The sequence below is a fragment of the Panthera leo genome, chromosome B4, assembly GCF_018350215.1.
Source record: "Panthera leo isolate Ple1 chromosome B4, P.leo_Ple1_pat1.1, whole genome shotgun sequence".
Lineage (NCBI taxonomy): Eukaryota > Metazoa > Chordata > Mammalia > Carnivora > Felidae > Panthera > Panthera leo.
In genome coordinates, this window is record NC_056685.1 from 24,137,260 (window position 1) to 24,163,491 (window position 26,232).

General features: G+C 37.5%; 1 protein-coding gene across 1 annotated transcript in view; it reads left to right on the top strand.

Annotated features, from left to right (window-relative positions):
• LOC122223988 (amyloid beta precursor protein binding family B member 1 interacting protein) overlaps positions 1-26,232 on the top strand; it is a 98,815-nt gene that overhangs the window by 20,430 nt on the left and 52,153 nt on the right. The window contains exons 2-3 of the mRNA XM_042945156.1: positions 17,479-17,550; positions 22,798-22,885. Coding sequence (XP_042801090.1) covers positions 17,479-17,550; positions 22,798-22,885 — 160 coding nt within the window. The remainder of the gene's footprint in view (positions 1-17,478; positions 17,551-22,797; positions 22,886-26,232) is intronic.

Below are 26,232 nucleotides of genomic sequence, written 5' to 3' on the forward strand. Positions count from 1 at the left end.
TTAAAGGGGACTCTTGTAGTGCAAAGGAGAGACCAATAGTGACAAAGACAAGAAAAGATCAAGAGAAAATCTCCAGAAATAATGACAAAGCAAGTAATAAGATAAACACATCTGTCAATAATTATTTTGAATGCAAATGGACTATAAATGCTCCAATCAAAAGACATAGGGTGTCGGAATGGATTAAAAAATAAGATCCATCTGTATGCTGCCTACAAGAGACTCATTTTAGACCTAAAGGCACCTGCAGATTGAAAGTGAAGGGGTGGAGAAACATCAAACAAATGGATGTTAAAAGAGTAGCACTACTTATATCAGACAAACGAGTTTTTTGTTCTTGTATTGTTTTTATCCTGCTTTGATATCAGGGTAGTACTGGCTTCATGGAATGATTTTGAACGTGTTCCCTCTATTCCATTATTTGTAAGATTTTGATAAATACTATTTTTTTAATGTTTGGTAGAATTCATCAATGAAACCATGTGGTCTTGGGCTTTTTTGTGCTGGGAAATTTTTGATTCCTAATTCAACTTTCATTCTTGTTATTGGTCTAAGAAGACTTCCTGTTTCTTGTATTCAAGATTCATGATTCAGTTGTGATAACTTGTGTATTTTTAGAACTTATTGGGTCTTTTTTTCCTAAGTTATCTGATTTGTTAGTATATAATTGTTTATAGTAATCTGTTATCACACTCTGTTTCTGTGGTTATCTATTACATTATTTTCTCGTCCATTTCTCATTTTGGTTTTTGAGTCTTCTCTCTTTTATTTTCTTAAAGTAGTTAATGCAGTTTTGTGGGGTTTTTTTAAAAACCAGGTCATTACTTTCAATGGTATGCTGTTTATTCTGGTCTCTATTTTATTTATTTATGATTTTTCTTTGTTATTTTCTTCCTCTACTAAATTTCAGATAAGTTTTTCTTTTTCCACTTCCTTGCAGCATAATGTTAGGTTGTTTATTTGAATTGTTTTTCTTAATACAAGCATTTATAGCATAAATTTCACTGTAACGTCTACTTTTGCTGCATCCCATAGGTTTTAGAATATTGTGTTTTCTTTTTTTGAGAGAGAGAGAGCGCATGCACACATGCTAGTGCAGGAGGGGCTGAGAGAGAGAGAGAGAGAGAGAGAGAGAGAGAGAGAGAGAATTTCAAGCAGGCACTACATTCTCAGCACAGAGTCAGATGTGGGGCTCAGTCCCATGAATTGTGAGATCATGACGTGAGTTGAAATCAAGAGCCAGGTGCTTAACTGACTGAGCCACCCAGGCACCCCTCTTTTCCTTGTTTTGAGACCTACTTTGATTTGCTGTTTGATTTCTTATTTGGCCCATTGTTTGTGCAATGGTGTGTTAATATTTACGTATTAAACATTCAATATTTCTAGTGAGTGAATGAAGAAAGAAAAAAGAAAGAGAAAGTTAGTTTTACTGCCACTAGCCATCACTGGTTGTCTACAGCACCTTTTCCGTTAAAATATTTACTATCTGTCCATCTATAGAAATAGTTTGTCAGATTCTGCCACAAAATATCTATAAATTTGAAATCTTTATTCTGGCTCTGTATTGTCAGACCACCAGAATAAACTTAAATAGTACCAGTAATGATGAGAGTCTTTAACTTGTATCTGACTTTAATAGGAACAGTTTTTGTGTTTTACATTTAGAATAATAGTTGCCATTGGTTTCTGGTAGATGCCCTTATCAAGTTAAGGAGAGTACCAACTATTTCAGTCTTGCTAAGGGGTTTTTACCAAAAATGTATATCAGATTTTTACTAACTACCTTTTCACCATATAGTCTACAATTTAACATTTAATTTAGTGAATTAATATATTTCCTGCTGGTAAACTGTTCTTGCATTCCTGGTTGTTATGTATTATTCTTTTAATATATTTCTGGAATCAATTTTCTAAAATTTTATTTGGGATTTTTGCATTTATGTTTGTAAGTAATATTGATTTGTTTTCTTATTTTTTGATTGCTTTTTTAATAGCAACCTCTACTTGTTGCTGTGTCATCTTAAAACTCTGAAGGCATCAGTTGGGATTTGTTTTTAATTCCTTTTCCATTTCTCTCATCAACTCTGTCTCCCCAGGGTCAGTATTCTGGTTTTAGTCTTGAGGCGCCCATGCTCTTGCTTTTCCTCAAATATTTCATCACCCTTGGTTGTTGACTCATAATTTTAATGAAAGGGCTGGAATAATATAGGAAAATGATGTGGATTTACTTGGCAGCTGTAACAACCCTCTTTCTTGACTAGGAAGCTGACTGTGAGGTTCTATAAATGAATGTGGGGAATAATAGGCAGCTATCTTTTTGGTTTGGATGACAGTGAGACATTGTCAGCCCTCCTTGAGGGCTGTTTACTGAGGCTAGCAAGGCTTTGTGCTGGAGGTGGAGCACATAAGAGTTCTTAGCACATTTCAATGAATGTGGACATTTCTCTTCCCACTCTTTCTGACTGACTGATTGATTGATTGATTGATTGAATAGTTGGCTCGTGGGATTGGAATCTGCTGTCTGTTATGCAACCCCAACGTTCAAAGCACTGCTCTACTTGTTTTCGGAGGCTCAATGCTCAGCTTAGGAACTAGTGAAACAGTTCTCCCATGTTATTTAAGGCAAGGATTCTTACTGATTTTAGACTGGGGTGATTGTGGCAGCTCATTTTTCCTTGTGACATAGAAATAAAATGGTCCATAGCACTCAGTCCTTTGAATAATTACTCCTCCAATTGGGGGGGGGGGTCTCTGGGTTCTCTCCTTGATGATCCTGAGCTTGGTGTTTTCCTCAGCTCTATCTTAACCACACCCCCTCTAGACTCATATTGGACTGCTGTTTCCTTAGCACTCATTTTTCAGTCTGTGTAGTTCCTTCTCCTTAACATCTTCCAGAAATTCCTCAAAATAGCCTGGTGATGCCATTCTTCCTTGGTTTCCAGACTGTTAGTCAGTGGACAAAGAACTCTAGACCATTCTGTGTTTTCAGGTTCATTATTTTCATTCCATAGTTGTGCTTTCTGACACTGTAAGAGAGAAATTTTAAATGCTGTACCTGTAGACTAGGTGTGATAAGTAATAATGCAGGAGCCCACATGTGTTAAGTGACCAGTTAATGTCAAAATTCAATGCACAGAAATGTGTGGCCTTAGCTGTTACTCTAGGCTGTCCCAGCATACTCCACAAAGCAGAGGCTGGTGTTCTTGGTTTCCATTAGGGTCTCAAAAGATGCAGTCTTTGTGTTTTTTTTAACTCTGTTCCTTTTTCAACTCATGGCCTCCACACCCCAACCAGCTGCAACCAAGAACATCCCTGGGCCAAGTGGTTTCTCTGGTGGGAAGGGATGGGGCAAGAGGGAGGAGCCTGGTTTGAAGACCATTGATTCTAACAATATGCCATGCTGTCATCGCCCTCCTTCTCTTCATAACCATGATCGGTGTCCGACCTCAGCCTGCATCTTTGCACATCAGCCTTCTGGGTGGCTAAAAGATGGCTGTAGTTCTGACTGCTTAATAGTATGAGGATCTCCACTTCCTGAGATCTTCCATCTAAGCCAGGCCCATTCTAATTGCACTTTACATGTGTTAATTTATAGAATTCTCACTTTGACCCCATGAGGTAGCTTTTTTTCATACCTTTTCAAAGATAAAACTAACACACTGAGAAGTGAAGTAACTTGCCCAATGTTGCACAGCAGTAAGTGGCAGTGCTGGGTCTTGAACTCAGGCATTCCAGTTCTAGTCTCTGTTTTCGTCCCTGGGGGAGGATCTTGTCTGCCCCTTGCAGTTCAGTGGCTGTTTGAGGCCCATCTAGATGGGCCCACATGTCATGGAGGGGAGGTAGCTGCACACAAAATCGAAGCCCACACACGCCGCACGCTGGATACATATGGAAAATGGTTTAGGAGGAAACTATTAGATATTTTCTTGTTTTAGTTAAGGGATGAATCATCTTAAATGTGGGGGAGTACAAATTCAATTCCTTTCTTTAAAATAGTGAAAAGTATTGTCAGTAGCATTTTTGAAGAAGACAGAAATTTTAATGAGAAACTCAGGAAAATAATTAAAACTGGGTTGTCACTGAAAAATCTTAAATATACCTCAGATTTTTCTGATGTAAATTTTTTCCATGGCATGTATCACCCTAGTAGGTTTTGCACACGCCAGCAGTCACGGAAATGACTGCAAATAGTTCTAAACAGAGAGAAATAAATGACACAGTGGGGCACACACTGCTTGAGCTTATTAATGCAGAGTTTACCACACTTGACCCTTATCATTACCAAGAGCCCCAATCTTTGGGGATTTCTTAGTGACAGGTGCAGAATATTGACCACGACACAGAAATGGAAAATTCCTCACCCCACAGAAAGTCAAGAATTGGTTGATATCTCCAGTTTTATTGTTCAGCCATGCTGCATATAATTTTTCTGCAAATGCAAACATCTGGCTCATAGCATCGTATCTTTGAAAAGAAGAGCAAACTGTAAATTTCCAACAATAGGGAACTGATTAAATGATGGTGCAGCACATCCACATGGAAGATACTTGGAGCCATGAAAGTGACTTCAGAAGAATTCTCAATGATAGAGAAGGCAGCATGTGTAAGTGCTGTTGTCTGTGTTGCTATCTCTATTTCCCAGTCACTTCTGGAAGCCCTCAACGCTCCAGAGATAACCAGTGACTTTTACGTATTAAAGCCAAAGGTCATTTTTCAGTTCTCATCTTGAGAACATTCAACGTTACTGTCATATTTCATTGATTAACTCATTAATATTTTCTTTTTGGAGGTGGGAAGATGCTGCATTAAATGTTCAGGAAAATTTTAAGACCTAAGAGCACAAAGTGATTCATAGAGTTACATATCATTTCTTGTTAGTATTACAAATAAAAACTTCTTAAAATGGAGAATCTAAAGATGTTAAGATGTGCAGAGCATGCCAGGACACCCAGCTGTTCATTACCCAAGGCCATACAATGTTCCTTAAAACCTTTAGAGTTCACAGTATAACTTTTAGGCTTATCAAAGAAGGTTGTGAATTTTTCTATATTTCTTATTTGGTTAAATACAAAGATTCATTTTTCTTTATTATCTTAAGTACTGTTGGAAGTTAAACAACTTCTCTTGAATTCTAATAGAAGCTTTTAATAGGTAGGCATCTGGTACCTAAAAGGCAATCCTTCGTAATGCATTATCTGCCATTTCAGTGTCTTTTCACTTTGAAAATTGTAATCTGAGAACCTTGGCAATGAATTGTAGAAATAGCTCATCCCAATAATAATATGAAAATATCTAGAACTTTTATTTGTAAATGAAGAAAGGTGGGGTGCCTGGGTGGCTCAGTGGAGCGTTCGATTCTTGATCCTGGGCCTTGATCTCAGGGTTGTGAGTTCAAGTCCTGCATTGGGCATGAAGCCTACTTAAAAAAAAAAAAAAGTAGGTGATTGATATACATGCTTAGGATATAAAAATACAAAACTTTAACAGACAGTACATAAGTAAGTATTGTGTTTAAGATTTAAGGTAACTAAATCATGAAGTAATCCACACTACAGAGTTACATTTCTCTGTGTGTGTTTGAATGTGTGTCATCTCTTGGAGGATGCATTGTGAGAGTCTAAGTGTATTTTCCACCTATGCTTCTGTGTGATCTCAAACTCCTGACCACATGCTCTTCATCTGTGAAAATGGGAGAAATATTTACCACCACATGGGTTTTGTGAGAATTAGATGATGGTATCAGTTCACAGGATAGATTTTTTTTCTTTTATGTTGTCTTTGCCTGCCTCTACTTTTTATTCTCCCTTGTTCCTCTTTCTATTTTTGTTTTGTTTTGTTTTGTTTTGTTTTGTTTTGCCTTGTGTTTTTAAACTCAGGTCTGTCTAGCTTAAAAGACTGGTTCTTTTTTTCCCCCCAGCTTTTCATTTTGAAAACCTTCAAAACTTCAACAGCAAAAAGCAAGGATAGTGCAATGGACATCCATATTCCCTTCATTCAGATTCGCTATTTACATTTTATTGTATTTGCTCTATTTTTTTTCACTTTATCTCTTAAGAACAAAGACCTTGTCTTACGCAATCATGGTATAATTATCATGTGGGAAATTTCATTGATTTAATACATTTTCTGATACATAGTCCATATTCAAGTTTTCTTTATTATCCCTGTAATATCTGTTTTCTTTGAAGAGTCCAAACCAGTCGTTTGTTGTTTTGCAGAATGTCCTTAATTTGGATTTGTCTGATTGATTCCTCTTGACTAGACTCAGCCTGTTAGCAGCAGCATTATAATGGTGATACCATGTCCTCAGTGCACCACATCAGGAGCAGTGGTGTCAGGTTGTCCAATCAATGATGATCCTAAGTTTGATCATTTGGTTAAAGTTGGGTCCATCCAATTTCTACATTTAAAATTACAGCCTTTGAAAGGGTTAAGTAACATCTTTGTTACTTACTGTCTTGCATTTTGGAGTCTTACTCAGCCATCTCACCTATCCTGGAACTTGACTTAGCAGAATAGGGAGCTACTCTGAGTCAGTATCATTCCCCAGCCATCTTTCATCCATTGATGTCAACATCCACTATTTATTCTTGCCATCCAGTAGGGCAATGGTCGTAGAATCATTTTCCTTTTTTAAATCTGTCTTTCCCCCTAGCTTCTTTTCTCCTCTGCTGCTCTCTCTTAAATCATTAATTTATTTAGTAAATGCTTTTGAAGGTCTTCCATGACCAAGGCAGGCACTATGCTTAGTGCTAGAAGTATAAAGGTAAAACCTGACCTCATGAAGCCTAAATGAATATATGAATGTATTACATTTTAATTTAAAAAATTGTATTCATCCATTCACTGAACAAATATTCACTATCATGTATCTACATTGGCCTACTTGCTGGAATCCAGCGGTAAGCAAAATCAGTCAGATCCCTGACCTCATATAGCTTATGTTCTCTCTGCTTACCAGAGAGACTATATAAGCAGGGAAAACAGGAGTTGTGCAAGAGAGTTGATTTTGAAACAGGTCGGGGAAGGCCTCAGTAAGGAGGGAACATTTAAGCAAAGACCTAACAGCAGTGGACAGCAAGCCACTTAAGTAAGTGAGGAACAGGTGTTCCAGACAGAGAAGCGCATGCGCAAATGCGTGCCTACAGTGTTCAAGGAACAGCTGTAGGCTGGTGTGAGTGGAGAGTTAAAGGAGATAAAATCAGAGAGGCAGGGGGCGGGGCGGTGCTAAGTACTAGTTGAATGTGTGAAGTAAGAGAGAAGTTTGGGTTGGAGATACACTTGGGGAGTTAGCAGCATGTATATGATATTTAAAGCCTAAGGCAGCATGATGTCACCTAGGGAATAGTTGTAGATGGAGGCCAAGAGGAAAACTAGATCAGGGAGAGGAGAAGAAACTAATGTAGGAGGCTCAAATAAGAAGCCAGTGATGTGGGCAAGGACAGTTCCAGGATCTCTGGGGCCTAAATATTATACAATTTGGGGGAGACTCTCTTTAGAAAACAGAATACAAAATTATGAATAAAAAATTAACAAGAAAATATTTATTTAGAGATAGGAAATCTCAACAAATTACCAATTTTTTTTTTTTTTTTTAACGTTTATTTATTTTTGAGACAGAGAGAGACACAGCATGAACAGGGGAGGGGCAGAGAGAGAGGGAGACACAGAATCGGAAGCAGGCTCCAGGCTCTGAGCCATCAGCCCAGAGCCCGACGCGGGGCTCGAACTCACGGACCGCGAGATCGTGACCTGAGCTGAAGTCGGACGCTCAACCGACTGAGCCACCCAGGCGCCCCCAATTTTTTAAAAACACATACCACAAACAAAACAAAATCCAAAAAGCAACACTTATTTTTATTATTACTAATATTCTGCCTGATACATTTTTACCTGCATGTTTTTTGATCACCTGTCTGTATGAGGATGAATCTGAAATACAATTTTCTATAGAGGTAATAGACAATTTAGTCTTTCCTCCAGCATGGTTGCACAAAATTAATTTTATTTTTGATAGTTTAGAAAAAGTATATCTTGGTCTCAAAGCTCTCTGTGGTAAGGCCTCATCTGTAACTTCCTCTGTGGTTTCTTACTGTGACATTGTGTCTTACCCAGGAGAAAGACCTCAGAGAATTGAGGTATTTGCTGTCACTAGATATGGCATGGCACCCCATGGCTCCCAGTGGCCTAGGAAGCAGCTGGTCCAGCTCAGCCAGGACCATACAGCCATCAGTTCTTGCTACCTCCCAACTGCTAGGCTGGTCCTGGAGATAATATAAGGTGGCCAGGAAACCTCAGTCAAGGTGACCCCATGCAAGGAGCAGAGCAGAACAATGTCTCCATCACATCTTCTCCTCGGAACCGATGGGGTCCATAGTCCATGAGATCTACTAAGGATCCAGCTTTTGCTGGAGTCCAAGTGAACTGGAGGTAGTGCTGGCACCCATTGGCCCCATTCTAAGCCCTGGAACCATGACAAGGATGATCTCCCACCATAACTGTGTTCCATGCTGCTGGGGTGCTGGAAGAGAAATACAGTCTTATAAGGGACTTACAAATGAGGAGCCCTGAAGCTTAAGCTTTATTAGCTTCAAGTCAGTCGTCCTCTGTTAGTAGGCAAAGCAGGAAGGAAAGCTTTTATGAAAGCCAGATGAAAAGAATATTTCTAAGAGAGAGTGATCAATGAATGATGATAAATGCTGTTTAAGATGCTAAGAGTTAACCATTGGATTTAGCAACATGAAAGTCCTTGTTGGGATATGTCTTGGTCAGTTTGGGCTGCTGTAACAAAAATACCAGCAACTAGGTGGGTTAAACAACAAACATTTATTTCTCATAATTCTGGACCCAGGTAGTCCAAGATCAAGGCAACAGCAGACCTGGTGTCTGAGGAGAGCCCTCTTCCTGGTTTGCAGATGGCCATCTTCTGGTATCCTCACATGGCAAAAAGCAGAGAGAGGAAACAAGCTTTCTTGTGTCTTTTCTTACAAGGGTGCTAATCCCAACATGAGGGCTCCACCCTCACGACCTAATTACCTCCCAAAGTCCCCACCTCCAAACACCATCACATTGGGGATTAGGTTTCAACATATAAATTTTGGAGGGACACAAACATTCAGCCATGGCGGGATAGATTTAGGAGAAAATCCAGATGAGTAGGAGATGGTGAGTATAGAGAAATATTCACGGGAGTTTTCTGTATGAAAATTAATATCCATTGTTTTTATCTACAAATTAGTGAATATTTTCTATTTTTGTCTCTTATAAAAACCTAAATTATGTTGTTACTTTAGTTTGATGTCACAGTGGATCCCAAATACAAAAGCAGATCCCCATTCCTTATATGGATACTCAAAATAGGATTAAAAGGCAACTTGAGAAAAATCTCGAGATTTTAAAATTCCCTTTTCAGCCTATGTATGTCCAAGTAAAAAATAGTCTACAATTTGTCTCCCCAAGATACAGAAAAGCCATCTGGACAGATGGAAGTGAAAATATTGAGTTCATATGAGTTTGTTTCCCTTGTCACATGCTGTTTACTTCTTATCCTATTGAATATTTTTGGGTTTTTACAGCCATCTCACTTTTCACCTACCCTGGAACTTAACTTAGCATAATGCAGCACCCTGCCCTTCTCCACCCTGCATTCACTCAAAAGCAAAGCAATTTGGAAATAAATACATTTAAAAATCATACTTTAAAAAAATATGGTAGCCCATCTCATGTTCTGTGTATGTGTGTGTGTGTGTATACTGTGACAAATTCTAAGGTTTTTCCAAGCACCTCCATAGTGGTTTTTAAATTATTGAAATAAAGCACATCATTTCATGTTTCCTTTTTCATTTACAGATGTTTTTTCCACTGAACTCTTGCCATCACAGTATTGCTTACCGAAGAATCCTATTGTCTTGACTGTTCCTTTTGCATTACCATATATATGCATATCCCCAACATGCACAAGAATTTCCTTTGTGAATGATTGTTGTGTTTGGTTTGTATTGTTCATGTGATCATAGTGATTATCCTATTAACTTAGTAACTGTTAGCTTATTGCTTAAAATTTTCACTTATTCAGGTGTACTGTATAAAGCCTATTAAGTTGACTGAGAGATTTCTTCATCTTAGATGTTTGTTGAGTGTTATTTGATATTATGTGTAATTTAGAGATGCTTCTATTTCCTGTTTTATGTTACACAGAAGCTTCAGCTTCCCCCCTCCCCCAAACATTGCAAGAACCTTTAACCATGTGCTGTGTTGTTCCGTGAACCACTTCCTCTTGATAAGTGCTTTCATTGCATTTTGCAAAAAAACTACACTGAAGGAATCAGGTAAAATTCAATATTGTCAATTAGTTTCCAATCATACTGTACACTAGTCACGTCATAGTTCCCACCAGCATTTGGGATCTTCTGGATTCTACACTCCTTATTCCATACTAAGTGTGATCCCTGTAATTAACAGAATTTTTTTTTAATTTTCTCTTTTTTGATATCTGTAATTGTGTAGGCTGATTTTTTCACTTGGAAAAAAAAGGAACATGGCCTGCTATTTTTTTTTTAATTTAAAAGTAATAAAAATACCAGGGACGCCTGGGTGGGTCAGTTGGTTGGGTGTCCAGCTTCACCTCAGGTCGTTGATCTCATGGTTTGTGAGTTCGAGCCCCGTGTTGGGCTCTGTGCTGACAGCTCAGAGCCTGGAGCCTGCTTAGGATTCTGTGTCTGCCTCTCTCTCTCTCTGCCCCTCCCCTGCTCACATTCTGTCCCTCTGTCTGAAATAAATAAATAAACATTAAAAATTTTTTTAAAAAATAATAAAAAAAAATACCAAAGCCAATTCATATGGACAGAGAGCCTCTAATTTTTCAACTCTTTTTTCTTATTAATTCTAGTTATATTTAGGCTCTGGTAATCTAGCTGTAGACTCAAAGCATTGCTTACCTGCACAAAGAAACCCAAGATAACATGTAAAGTTAAAAAATTACAACCTCAATGCAAAGATGCAAACATTTTTAACTGTCTCCAAAATAAGAAGACATACAGTAAATAGATAAAGTCTGGATATTTAATCCTTGACACATAGACGAAGAGAAATACTGTTGTGGAAAACTCTTCCAGATGTTTGTTAACAGTGTCTGGGGTCAATAAATGCTTCTTGACTGACTTGAATGGTGTAGCCTCGGGCAAGTTACTTAACCTCTAGGAGCCTTAGTTTCCTCATCTATAAAATAGGGAAAATAAAAGTGTCCTATCAGGGTGGTTGTGAGGATGGATCTAATCAGTCAGTACATGTAAAGCACAAGAACAATTTGTGGCACAGAGGGAGAACACGTAATTGTGTGTGAATAGTTATGATCATCATGCAGGTGAAGGAACAGGGAGATTCGTCTCTCTCTCAACCCACAGCCATGCACAGAACAGAGAGAGAAAGCATCTGTTCTGGTGGAATTTTGGAGACCAATTCTAACTTGTCTGAACTTAATCGATTCATTTTAATGATTGGAAAGTAATATTTTATTCATCCCTAGTTATTTTATTATTTTAATTTTGCTAAAAGATATTCTTTCATTCTGTTTTTGGTACCAGTATCTAAATTCATGTAAAGATTAGACGTAGCTAAGAGCATAGCTGAAAAGGTGAGCTTTGAAGCATTCAAATTAGACCCATCTACAAATTTATACCTTGATCTGGTGCTTACAAGAAAGCAGGCATTTGACAAAAGCACCTTATAAAAAATGTGTATAACACAAGGTTCTTCACTGATGCTGACTGCCACCGTGTACATCGTTTCTGTAAAGCCAAGAACTGATAATCACAAGGAAAAAAATCTTAACCTTTTGATTTTATACAGAAGTTGTTAGGAGCACTTTTTTAAAGACCTTTTTAAGGCTTTTTTTTAAAACTACTTTTTGTGAAAGGTACAATTTTATGAAAAATGCTTGTAAATGTATTATTATCAATTTTGTTTAATATTCAAAATTGTATATATAATGAGTAAATCTTTTAGTTTTAAATATATCAAATAACCCCTTTAATACTATTATGCTCAAAACTCATTTCACAGCAAGAGAGTATAACATATATGAGGGGAGTACTTGAACATGTTCATATGTGTGTTCATTTTTATTTTACAGATTAGCAAATTCACATTTAAATACATGAAAAATAAAAAATATAGCATCATCAAATACACACATACACATTATTTATTCTCTATTTTGAAACCCTGTGCAATCCAGAAGCAGATAATTATATGTAAATAGCAAAACACATATATATTAATTATATGTTAAAGTGCTAAGAGATAACCTGATATATTACTATATAATTAAGCTGTTACATTTTCATTCAGAATTATGGTATAAATCTATGTTTATATGGTTAAAATTAGATATATAATGTGAATAAATAAATAAGATAGAAGACATAACTTGTTTTTTCTTATTAAATACTGGTTAATTAATCTACTGCTTGAAACATTAACTGACTTCAAATTTAATTAGATAAGAAAGAATGCCATTGATAATGTCACCCAAATTGCCTGATAGCTATTAGATTTTTCTCAAAGCAGCAAAAATTGTGAGCATGAAAACTGATTGAGGCCTAAGTATATATAAGCCCCAATGAAACCTTTGTGTTTACCAATAGAGTTTTATTGGTATAAATTTCAGTTTTCATTCATTTAGCACTAAAAAAAGTGAACTGTTGCTCTAGTGAGTGAGGTTCCACAATCCTACAGCTGTGACAGCAGCTTTAGAAGCAGACTTTCTGTTTAAATGTCTTGATAGTTAAAGGAATCCTGGGACTTAGTGACCTCCCAAGGACTGTCCAGCCCTGGAATGTCGCATGTCTGAGTGCAATGCAGCAGGATCCACGTCTGGGCATAGAAGCTGGATTAATAGAGTTTTCTGTGTGGTCTGAGACCTCAGCCTTAGCTCACTTCTTCCCACTAGGCTGGGAGGTTATTTATTCTCTCTAGGCTTTCAACAAAGCATTTAAGTTTATTTGTTCATTTTGAGAGACAGAGAGAGTGAGAACGTGTGTGCACGCACACACACACACACACACACACACACACACACACGAGTGGGGGAGGGGCAGAGAGCGAGGGAGAGAGAGAATCCCAAGCAGGCTCCACACTGTTAGCGTGTGGAGCCCGACTCAGGGCTCGATCTCATGAACTATGAAGAATCATGACCTGATCGGAAATCGAGTTGGAGATTTAACCAACTGGCCCATCCAGGTGCCCCCAAAGCATTTTTAAACACAAAGATGAATGAGATCTGATCCTTACTTAATAACAGCTCCCAGTCTGGAAACATGTTCAAAAAAAGTAACAAAAAAGCATGATTTGGGAAGCCTGGGTGGCTCAGTCGGTTAAACATCTAGCTCTTGATATCAGTTCAGGTTGTGATCTCACGTGGGACTGAATCTCTTTTCTGGCTCCATACTGGGTATGGGGCCTGCTTGGGATTCTGTCTCTCCCTCCCTTTCTGCACTTCCCCTACTCACTCGGTCTCTCTCTCAAAATAAATAAATAAAACATTTTTTTTTTTAAAAAGAGCATAATTCACTATGGTAAATGCTATTACTGAGTGCTTATGCCAAGAACCATATAGTATCTTGCAAAATGTCAACAATCCTATGAATCACATGTTATTCCTTTTATTTTACAGACAAGGAAACAAACCTAAGAAGGTGAAATACCTTATCAAGGTTGTTGTTGGGGCCAGGATTTACAGATATGGTTACCAGCTGGCTATGAAGATACCATTGAAGTGTTGACATGAGAGCTGGATTTTGAATAACTAGGATTTTATGAAGGATACAGGGATAGGAAAGCATATACAAAGGCAAAGAGAATTTTTTAAAGCCTCTTCAGACAATGTCAAGGGCTGCTATGAAGGACTTTGAAAGATAGGCTGAGACCTGAACTCTTTGCACTTACTTCATCATGATCACCATGGCATGGTTTTAAGCAAAAGAGTGACACATTCAAATCTGCATTTCAGATTCATCCAATTTGCAGTGATAGTAGTGAGGCTTGAGCAGGGGATCTAGGAAGCTGGAGGTGGGATGAGCTGATGAGGGGCTGAACCATGGCTTGATAGTGAGGATGAAGGAAAGGAGAGGGCTCTACAGGAGAAAACCAACAGGATTTTTTTTTTCTTTTTTTTCTTTTTTTTTTTTTTACTATTAGATGGAAGAATGGGAGGAGTCAAGGACTAGGCCAAGGTTTCTAAATCGGACTAATAAGTGAATAATGACTATTAGCCAAGTTAGGGCATGTGGGATGAGAATGCGCCAGAAGGGCAATAATGATAGAAGTTGCCCGTAAGATACTGGATGGGCTATTTTGAGGCAAACTACTCTGACAGATAAAGTAAGATCTGTCCTGGTCTAGGCCCAAAATTATGGCTGGAATTGTTAATCCATTGTGTGGATAGATTTTTCAAATATGTATATTTGAATGTTATCTATGAGATTTATATACATGGAGAACAGGGACACCTGGGTAGCTCAGTCGGTTGAGTGTCCAACTTTGGCTCAGGTCATGATCTCACAGTTCATGGGTTCAAGCCCACTGACAGTGCAAAACCTGCTTCAGATTCTCTGTCTCCCTCTCTCTGTGCCTCTCTCTGTGCCTCTCTCTCTCTCTGTCTCACAAAAATAAATATTAAAAAAAATTTATATACATGGAGAAGAGAAACTACTTGAGGATAAAAACTGAAGCTTAGAAATTTGAGCCTTAAGGAAATACTGAGCATTATGGGAAATTCTGTTGTCATTCAGGGATTCTCTAACGTAGAATTTCAGTCTGAGTGTGCAACCTCAATGACCCACCCCTCTTCTAGCTACTCCCTTCCTTCCATGAAAAAAAAAAAATCAAAACAAATCTATTTGGTAAAGTATTATTCCAGTTTTTCTTAACAGTTTGTCATTCTTCCCCAGGCCCAAAAGGAACTCAAAAATTACATACTCACAAAAAGATGTTAATTCCACCCAATCATGATGTGCACATTGCTTGTTTTGCAATCCATTGCCTCAGTAAGGCTGCTCCACCCCTGCTGGTTTGGACTGCTGACCCAAATAACATTCTGAGCTATCAGGGCTGGGTGTTCTCTTTCTCTCTTTGGCTCTCTGTCTTTTTAATCTTGATTTTGACCTTTGGAGGATACCACAGATCCAGATAGATGCAGCCCTATTTTTTCATGTGCTTAGATGTGTGCGTATGTGTATACACTATATACATACATATATATCCCTGTAACTCTTATTCTGTCTATGCCAAAAATAAGGTTTTCTTGTAGGGAGGGTAAATATGTAAGATGGTTGAACTTGCAGATTAATCCAAACTTATGTTTTCTTTATGTTTTTAAGTTCATTTATTTTGAGAGAGGCCAACAGAGAGTAGGAAGAGAGAGAATCCCAGGCAGGCATCATACCTGTCAGTGCAGAGCCCATTGCAGGGTGCAAACTCACAAATTGTGAGATCATAACCTGAGCTGAAACCAAGAGTCCAGTGCTTAACTGACTGAGCCACCCAGCCTCTCCAGTCCAAACTTATGTTAAAAAGGCCCTTAACTCAAATGTCTCATTATTTTCACCAAGGTTACAAACTCTTTTAAACTGTGATTCATTCAATAGCAGATTTACAGCCTGATTTTGAGGTTGACTCCTTTTAATAATCCAATACCAACAGACTCTAGGAAAAAGGAATGAAAGGGCAGGGGGAAAGATTTTTACCAGATGAACACAGGAAGAGTTTCAGCAGAGGTCATGAGAATGCTGTTGTTTTGAGTTATTTCCATCTTAGGTGTGTGATTCACTCTGGCATGTCCTTAGCCCGCTATGTATGGGTGGTGTCTACAGGCTGAGAAACTAAGGTCTTTGGGCTCAATAGGTTTTTCTGATTCATCATTGTCACATTTGTTTCCAAAACTTTATCTTCATCATTTTAGTGTTTTTCCAAATTTAATGATTTAAGAGAAATCATTAATGGCAGTGTTCTTTTTATTAATATCATCTTTGTTTTCTATGAGTTTTTTTTGTAACACTGGAAGGCACTTTTCAGATCAGCAAATAAATTTATTTTTTCTACTCTGAGTGGATTACTTTTCTCTTATGAAAGATTTAAAATGTATTAATGCTAACACTCTTTTTAAAATAAAAATATAGTTTGCATATCATATTGGTGTCAGGTGTACAAGATAGTGATTTGACAATTATATATGTTATGAAATGTTCACCACGATACTCTTAACACTCCTAACTTTCCCTGTTAATAATAATTCATCTGAAGGATTTTTTTATTTTGTCACATTGTACTGCATAACATCCTGATGAAAATAAATTCACATGGGTATTTCTGGAATTTTGTTGTTTATCCTGCTAATTTCCTCTTATTAAAGTAATACATGGGGGTGCCTCAGTGGCTCACTCAGTTAAACGTCCAACTTTGGCTTAGATCATGGTCTTCTGGTTTGTGGGTTTGAGCCCTGCATCGGGCTCTGTGCTGACAGCTCAGAGCCTGAAGCCTGCTTTGGATTCTCTCTCTCTCTCTCTCTCTCTCTCTCTGAAAAATAAATAAACATTTAAAAATTAAAGTAATAAATGAATCATCCATCACAAGATTTTGAATACCAGATGAATTGTTTGAGAGGACAGTGTGTGAGTACTTTGTTGACATACTTTCTTTTCTCCATGTTATAGGTAATTTAAAGAAGGGAGGGTGTGGTTCAAATGTTTTGGAAGCAACTGGGAGGGATTGAAACCACCTGTGAGTGGATCCTGGTATTGCTCCCCTCCCCAACCAGAGGCAGGACCTGCCTGCAGCAGTCTTTCCCTCTCAGACTGTGATAAATACAGCCCAACAACCTACCTAAAATGAGATCTTCCCTTTTTGTTATCCCATCTCTGTTCACTGATGCTGTGTTTGCATCCTCCCTGACTCAGACTTTTACACACAGCCCCACACCTCCTTACCTTGCGTGGTCTGACCCCAAGCATCTACTGAATGGCTTCCTTGGGTTCAAATATATGCCTCCCTGCCTACATGCATGTACACTTGATTCTTTCAGGTGTGTCTGCTACTTAGGAATGTGCTAGTTCCATGGTCTCGTGGCCATCTCTTGTTGAAGTCCCCTTCCTTGCCCTTCCTGGCCATCCCAATTTTTTAGCTACCCACTTTGTCCACTTGGACCCATGGAGACTAGTTTGGTCTGAGAAAATAGAGTAATAGAGTCTAATTGTCGCTCTGACAAAGTGCCTAGGGCTTGGTTGAGTCTTGGACCAAGCAGATTGGAGAGAGGTCAGGGATGGAATTTCGGGCTGCAAGGAACCTTTCTCTCCATAGCCTTCTCTTTTCGACTTACTTGTCCATGGATACAGCTTTTGGGGAAATAAAGAGATGAGACAATTATCCAGGGACCAGGCTTTTATTAGATTGCTTATATCTGCGTTTTTTTTTTCTGTTTTTCAGATGGGTGAGTCAAATGAAGATATAGACCAAATGTTCAGCAATTTGCTGGGAGAGATGGATCTCCTGACCCAGGTAAGATCCTCTTTTTAACTTGAAATTAGTAAAAGATGGGTTTACAGTATTTGATTTTAATATGATGAGAGAGCTATCTTTAAAAAAAGAACAACTGGGGGCGCCTGGGTGGCTCAGTCGGTTGAGCGGCTGACTTCGGCTCGGGTCATGATCTCGCGGTCTGTGGGTTCAAGTCCCGCGTTGGGCTCTGTGCTGAAGGCTCGGAGCCTGGAGCCTGTTTCGGATTCTGTGTCTCCCTCTCTCTGACCCTCCCCCATTCATGCTCTGTCTCTCTCTGTCTCAAAAATAAATAAACGTTAAAAAAAAATTTTTTTTAAAAGAACTGGAAATTGACAGTATTGTATGTAATTTATGTAACTATAATAGTGGTGGGGAATAAAACAAAGCTGTTTTCCTGATTATATCCTCAGAGTTCAGTTAATTGAATACATTGGTCACATATATGTTCTGTTATGGCAGTTCCCATGCTCATCATGTTGAAATATTTAGCCAATAGAGGAATTTTTCCCAAGTAAACCTTCAAAACCATCATCACTGAACTATTTCCCCTGCAGTTACTAGCCAAGACCAGCCAAGCTTGGGGTACCTGAGTGGCTCAGTCAGTTAAGCATCTGACTCTTGATTTCAGCTTAGGTCATGATCTCACGGCACGTGAGATCAAGCCCCGCATCATGCTCTGTGCTGACAGCACAGAGCCTACTTGAGATTCTCTCTCTCCAGCTCTCTCTGCCCCTCCTTGACTCATGCGCACACTCTCTCAAAATAAATAAATACGCATTAAAAAAAAAAAAAGACTAGCCAAGAAAATCACCTGAATCTTTAAAGAATTTTTAGTAAAGATTCTTTACCGATCTTTGAAGGAATGCTACATTTTAAAGGGTGAGTGGAAGTTATCATGGCTTCTGATTAGACTAGAAGAACTTAGTCCTCTCAGAGTAGCATAAAGACCACCGAGGCAGCTTCACATCTCGAAAAAACTACTGGAACCAGGACTAGATTAACTCAGATAACCCCTATTTTGGGCTAATTGGAGCCCAGGGGGCTGCTGACCTGAGGGCCAGTGACCCAGGTTACAAAGTCAGGTAAGCATTAGCATGTCTTATAGTGTTCTAATAAATGCTTCTTTGATTCAGAGCATAGTCAGCTCATCACTTTTCACATAAAATATTATAATAAGAATAATCCAGTATTCCTAAATAAGAGATCTGAAAGTTTTCCAAAAATAAATTAAGAATAGTCTGTGTTTTAAAAAACATTTATTTCAGGAAAAACAAATCAATTTTAGTTAGCACCTACTTAAAGTTTGTGTAAAATTCAAGAAAGCTTAGACACTATGAAGGAAGAAACAAAATATGAGACACTAAGCTAAGATGAAAGGGGTGCTGATTAACAGTGAGTGTTAGGATGGTAACCACACTCCTGTCAAGGAGGGGACTAAACATGGGCCCCGAAAGGGAAGGGTTGAGTGACCATCTGTGGTCTCCCTTCATTCATTCACTCACTTCTGCTCCAGTTGGAGGAGTGATTGTTCTGATTGGTTGCAGTCTGGGGTTTTCACAGGACCACAGCTGAGTGTTGTTACTCTAACTGAGGAATGGGGACAGGACCCCTTGTAGTGTCTTGAACCTGCCTCCACTCCAGGCCTTTCTGGTGTTTTCCCTTTCTTTATTGTGCTCATGTGGATGTAGTCACAGGGCTTGCTTGGCTAATACACTTCTCCCAACAGGTAGGCCTCAAGATTTCACAGTAAACAAAAAGCCCCACTTTGTCCTTGAGTTTAAAATCTAGGCTTCATTTCAGCCATTATCAAGTGCACTTTGACCTTACTGGGTATTTTTTGGGCCATTAGAAAAGCTGTATTTTAATCCTCATTTGTGAATTTTGTACATACTCTATTATTTGAAACTGCAGTGTGGTTGAGATGGTTGGATTAACCATATGCTTCCTAATTTCCCAAAAGAGCAAAATTAAAGGAAACTAAAATGTATTAAGGTGATTTTAACTTTTTTATTTTGAAATAATTTTAAGCTTAGAGAAAAGTTGAAAGAATAATACAAAGAACTCCCATTTGGGGCACCTGGGTGTCTCAGTTAAGCATCCAACTCTTGATTTTGGCTCAGGTCATGATCTCATGGTCATGGGATTGAGCCCCATGTCAGGCTCTGTGCTGAGCATGGATCCTGTTTGGGATTCCCTCTCACCCTCTGCCCCCCCGCCACACACAAACACACAAGTATGCACATGCACACGGTCTCTCTCTCTCCCAAATAAACATTAAAAAAACAAGCAAAAGCCAAAGAATTCCCATTTACTTTTCTTTCAAATAGCTCATTAACATGTTACTCCATTTGCATTATCATTTCCCTCTGTCTCTCTCTATATATACACTTATGTGTGTTATATGCATGTGTATGTATATATATATATGTTTACATATGTATGTATATTTATGTATATAGAAATTATGTTTATGTATGTATATCTATGCATAGAGAGACATAAAAGCTAGAAACCAGTATATATACTGACTGGATTTTTTATGCAGAAGGGGAGCCAAGCCATTTCCACTATTTGTATGACAAAAATTTAAATATACAAATATCCAGGAAAATATGAAAAAGAAGAGGTAATGATACATGAAGACGGATTCATGAAACAGATTTAGATCCAAATATATACAAGAATTTAAAATATGATAAAAGTGGCATTTTAAATAAGTAGCAAAAGGAAATATTTAATAAATTGTGTTGGAATAGTGTCTGGAAAATGAAAAGCTGAATTTCTTCTTCATACCTTACCCCAAAATGAGCTCCATGCATCAGAGATCTAAATATATGAAATATATCCATAGAAGAAAACATGAGAAAAATGTTTATCTAATCTTAAGATGTAGGTAGCTTTTCTAAGCAAGATATGACACCCCCAAGCCATGAAAGAAAGAAGGAAATACATATATAAAAAGTTTAAATACCTACATGGAAAAAAACAAATAAATAAATTCTGAATTCATATTGATACCAAAAATAAATAAAAACAACAAAAACAAAACTGTTGGTCACCATTGGAAATTGACAAAGCATTAACTTACCACTCTGAAAATTGATAAATAAAGAGAAAGAACCAGGCATTTGCTTTAGTCTTTCTATAGTCTTAGTTACACTATATTTCAGACTAAACAAATAATTGGTGAGAGAAAGTTCTTCTTTATAGTAAAGTTCCAGGGACGCTTGGGTGGCTCAGTTGGTTAAGCGTCCGACATCACCTCAGGTCATGATCTCACGGTTCGTGGGTTCGAGCCCCACATCGGGCTCTGTGCTGACAGCTCAGAGCCTGGAGCCTGTTTCAGGTTCTGTGTCTCCCTCTCTCTGTGCCCCTCCCCCACTCACGCTCTGTCTCCCTCTGTCTCAAAAATAAATAAACATTAAAAAAAATAAAAAATATAGTAAAGTTCCAATTAAACATTGAAAAGGAATGAAGAATTAGAAAGTCACCATTATACAACATCTGATGAAATACACACTGAAGCATATGATTTTTAAGGTTAGTGAGTACAGAGCAATGTTCTCAATCTTTACTCATTCACATATCACTTTCATGATTTTTGTCATGTTGCAACCCACTGTCCTATTATTCTCTTAATGTTTGTCATTAATTGGTTTTTAAAATTAAACTCTGTCTCAAGTAGATGTTCTAATTTGATTTTTTCTCAGACATCCAAAGGAGATACCCAATAATTTAAATTTTCATTGCGTTTTTGTATACCACCTAAAATCATTCACAGGCCACACCAGACACGTAGAGAACATGCTACATTCTTTATTTCATTTTGGGCTTTGAGTGACTTTCCTAGGATAAAGGGAACTCCTTCTGGAAGTCAATTACCTTTCTTTTTTTCCTTCTCTCTAACTGGAAGCCTGTTTTATCACACATGTATGTATTAATATTTTGTTAGAGAACTACTTCTGATTTCTTTGAATAGCATGGTGATTATGTCCTGAGCAAAGATTAATCAGCTACCCTAATTGTGATGTTAGACTTCTTAGTCACGGTGAAGGAGCTCATTGATGAAATTCTTTGTACTTTTCTTTGTTCTGGTATTTGCCCCAATGTTTAATCAATCAACTTCCTCTCTTCTCCACAGTTTTGCTTATTCTGTTTTTCAGAATGAATTCTGGGTCTGCAGTCACTTTTCCTTATACTTTATCCTTAATACTAACTTGCTTGGGTTAATTTTTTTAACTTCTTAATTAATGGTCTTTTTTTGTTTCTACTTATAATTGAGGATATTCCATTGTTTTATTCTCAAACGTATAATGATTCGTTTCCTTCGGACATCTAAGACATGAACAAGGATATTATTTACCAAATCCAATTAACATCAAAGGATGCACTTACTATCATGAACATGTTCATGTTGCAGGATGGGGGAAATCACCTCTCAAACTATAGACATAAAAACATTTTTGGAAATTTAGATTGTATGTGTAATATAGCTTTCAAATCATGGAGGAAGTCACCTTTTCAATCCAAAGCTTTTATTTACAAAATTGATAACTTATTCTGTCTTAATTTATTTTTAATAAGAGTTTTATTAGATAAGAAAAAGCATAGGGGCGCCTGGATGGCTCAGTGGATTGTGTGCAACTTCAGCCCAGGTCATGATCCAGAGGTTCACGAGTTCAAACCCTGCATCAGGCTCTGTGCTGACAGCTCAGAGCCTGGAGCCTACTTCAGGGTTCTGTGTCTCCCTCTCTCTGCCCCTCCCCAGCTCTTGCTCTCTCTCTCTCTCAAAAATAAATAAAAACAGTTTAAAAAAAGAAAAAGCATAATATTTTATTATGTACTGGCAGATTCATCCTGAAACAACTTTGATCTTCCAAGTGACTAGACATTCCTTTTCTTTGATGTCGTTACTTAAGTCCTTACAAGAATTACACACGATATGTGTCACAAATGCACCATTACAGGAGATTTATCTGTTATTCCTGAAAATTAACTATCTCATGCTCATCATTCTATGTTGACCTGCTGTTTCAAGGTATACCTTGTAGAACCATTTTGATGTAGTCATTTTCTGTAGGGGTAAAAAATCACATAAAGCATTTTTCATGTAAGAATACAGTTTTCAAAGAACATATTTAGAAAGAAAATGTGTAAACAATAAATGGTTTTGTCTTAATGATTAAAATATACTGCAGACATGTTAATGTGGTAAATAACTTTGAGGACGGGGATCTATTTTCACAGAGTTTAGGAGTTGACACTCTTCCTCCTCCTGACCCCAAACCACCCAGAGCTGAATTCAACTACAGTGTGGGTTTTAAGGATTTAAATGGTAAGCAAAATAATTTCTTAAGTAATTTGAAATCATAACAATGACTAACATCTGTACAGAACTATGATTTGAAAACAAAAATGTAAGGAACCTGGACATTTTAAACTCCTGGATTTTGGCTTGTGTTTTATGGTGTTTGGATTAAATTGGGGGGCCAAAAAGATATTTTTGCCTACAATGAAAGGGAATACTATCCTGCATTTATGTAGAGTATCAAAGCAATTTTTTTTAAGTAAAGGGAGTTTCTTCCTAGTACTAAGAACCAAGAGTAAGAAGCTACAATAGAATAAAAAAATATTAATAAGGAAATGTCCCTTCAAAGATAATAATGAACTATCCATTTCAGAATGTTTGATAATATATGTATGGGTGCTTCAAAATATATTTTAATTGATATATAATTAATATGTATTTGCTCTATTTTTTATCTTCCCTGAAATCATCACATTATTTTATTAACAAAAATCTGTCTTCTTATTTAGTACGAAGACAATCTTTAGCCCATGTGCTTTTTAAAACTACAATGAATCTTGTAGTAATTGCTTCCAGTGAGAATGCACTGCAACTCTTGAAAAAGCTTTTCCAAAGACGTGCAGTACCCACCAAAAAAATGAAAAACAAAGTAATAGAGAAGCCCAGTTACAGAAATCCAGAATTCCAAGTTTTTTTCTGCCACTGGGTTTCTTTGTTTCTGTTATTTTTAGTAATTTTTTTATAAACCTTTAGGTGCCAATGCCTATACCCGGACAAATTATAATACATTTCTTCTGACTTCTTTTCCCCCCTTCTTTTCTGTTTGCCATATAAACTTAACTATTCCTGGCAGTTATTTCCATCATGAGATTGAGTGATGGTAACATTCATGACATTTCAAAAGAAGCAATACACCTTGGTAAACTGTCTGACATTAATAAATAACATATACTTGCACATATGAACAGTGCGGGTTTTTGCCTAATCACACTCACCATGGCTGAGTGCTTTAATGAGTTCAATTAAAAGAATTAATCAATACTGCAGTTATAGACGACTCAACTACTGCCTTCTAAGCACTCAGTACCTAGTATCCAAAAATTACTGAAAATGACAGAAACAAAGAATCCCCGCAATAATATAGTATTGTTTAAGTATAGTCACGAGAAACTCATGTCATTAAGACTAGAAGATTAGACATATCCATGAGGCACAATTTGGGTAGAGGACAAAACCATTAAAAACTACTTATGTGTACTGAAAATTAAATGTGTTGGTAATTAGAAAAGAAATAGGCTTTTTACTGTCTTCACTTAAAATGTTGCTAAAATAAGTTAAAAATATTTTGCCCAAAGTCATTCAGAGAGTTAAAGACTTCTGAACAGAACCCATTCAATTCTGTATTGCTCACTTCTGTATTGATATAGTTAAGGTTATGATTTTCTTTAGAAATTGTTAATATGAGAACTGTTATGGGAACTCTGTCCCTAAAATTTTTATAAAGGATTAAAATAATTTGCTCATATGGCAACAGTCACAACATAATTGCTGACATTAAGAAATTATGAATATACTTCATTTGTTCTACATATATTTTCTTTGAAAATTTTTAAATTAATTCAATTTTATGAAGAAGTTATATGCAAAAATGGCTTAGAAGAAAATAAATCCTTTTTACACATTTACTTGAGTCCAAGTGCTATACACTAGAACTATCAGCATGAGTATAATATGCTACTTGGTATTTACTATGATGGTGTTTGGCAATAAATTATTTCACAGAGCTTCATGGTCGTTGCTGAGTAAGCTGCATTTCCTCATTCCACTTCATCCTGCATGTAGCAGGTGACTCTTCTTCCTCATGAATCCCTTCCATACTGCCCATCCTGTGTTCATTACATTTGCCATCCAGTGAATGCCTGCTTACCAAAGCACTCCTCTAACAATGCTCACTGACACCACTCCCCCATAGGCCCCACAGTCTGTCAGCTTTCAGGATCACATGTCCAATCACCGATCACACATGGAAGAAATTCCAGTGAGAACTGTCCTTCCTCACCCTCACTCTGAAAATCCGTGTCCGTGCTTTTTTAAAAGTTAACTCTCAGCTCACCGGCTTATGAAGTATTTACCACTTAACCTAGTTCTTTAAAATTATTTTTTACCTCTCAACCTCCTTAGTGCTTTATTTCCTGCTGATAATCATTAATCAGTCTTTCTTTGAATGTGAGAGTTTCCGTAGTTGGATGGTGTGCCTACAGAAGTTCTATCCTTACCACAAGTCTCAAAGCATACTAAACCCCAGTTGATTGGGACCTACTTTCTTCCAAATAGATTTATCATCGGTACTCTGTCTGCTCTCCTAAGGCCTGGGGAAAACTCCCCTTCCATCTGTTTCCAACATCTCCCCTCCCCTACTTTTCTAAAACTCTCAGCTCTTGCACCAGAATATACAAGAATTCCTATTTAGGCAACTAATCATGTGCTTGGATCTGACTTTGTAGCTAATCTGTGAGGGTAGAAAATAAGTTTTTCTCCTTTTATGGGGGGTGGGGGGTGGAGGAGAACTTCAGCTTTGTTGAGGTATAATTGACAAAATTGTAATACATTTAAAGTGTACAGCTGTAACTGACTCGATATATGTGTGCGTATAGAAGAATTTCCTCCATAGAGTTAATTGACACATCAACAGGGGTGCCTAGATGGCTCAGTCCATTAAGCGTCTGACTTTGGCTCAGGTCATGATCTTGCAGTTTGTGAGTTTGAGCCCCACGTTGGGCTCTGTGCTGCCAGCTCAGAGCCTTGAGCCTGCTTCTTTGCCCCTCCCCCCCATACTCTGCCTCTCTCAAAAATGAATAAACATTAAAAAAAAATGAACACATCCATCACCTCACATGTTGTTGTTGAGAATATTTAAATTCTACTCTCTCAGCAAATTTCAGTTAAATAACAGTATTATCAACTATGGTCACCATGTTATACATTGGTTCCTGAGACCTTATTCATCTTTATAACTAAAAGTTTGTACTCTTTCGCCAGCCTCTCCCTGTTTCCCACACCCCCCTGCCCCTGACAACCCGTACCCAAATACCACTCTTAAAAATGACCTTCTTAAAAATCACACACACACACACACACACACACACACACACACACACACACACAAAATGAAGTATTACTCAGCAATCAAAAAGAATGAAATCTTGCCATTTGTAACTGCATGAATGGAACTAGAGTGCATTATGCTGAGGGCAATTAGTCAGTTGGAGAAAGACAAATATCATATGACTTCACTCATATGAGGACTTTAAGATACAAAACAGGTGAACATAAGGGAAGGGAAGCAAAAATAATATAAAACAGGGAGGGGGACA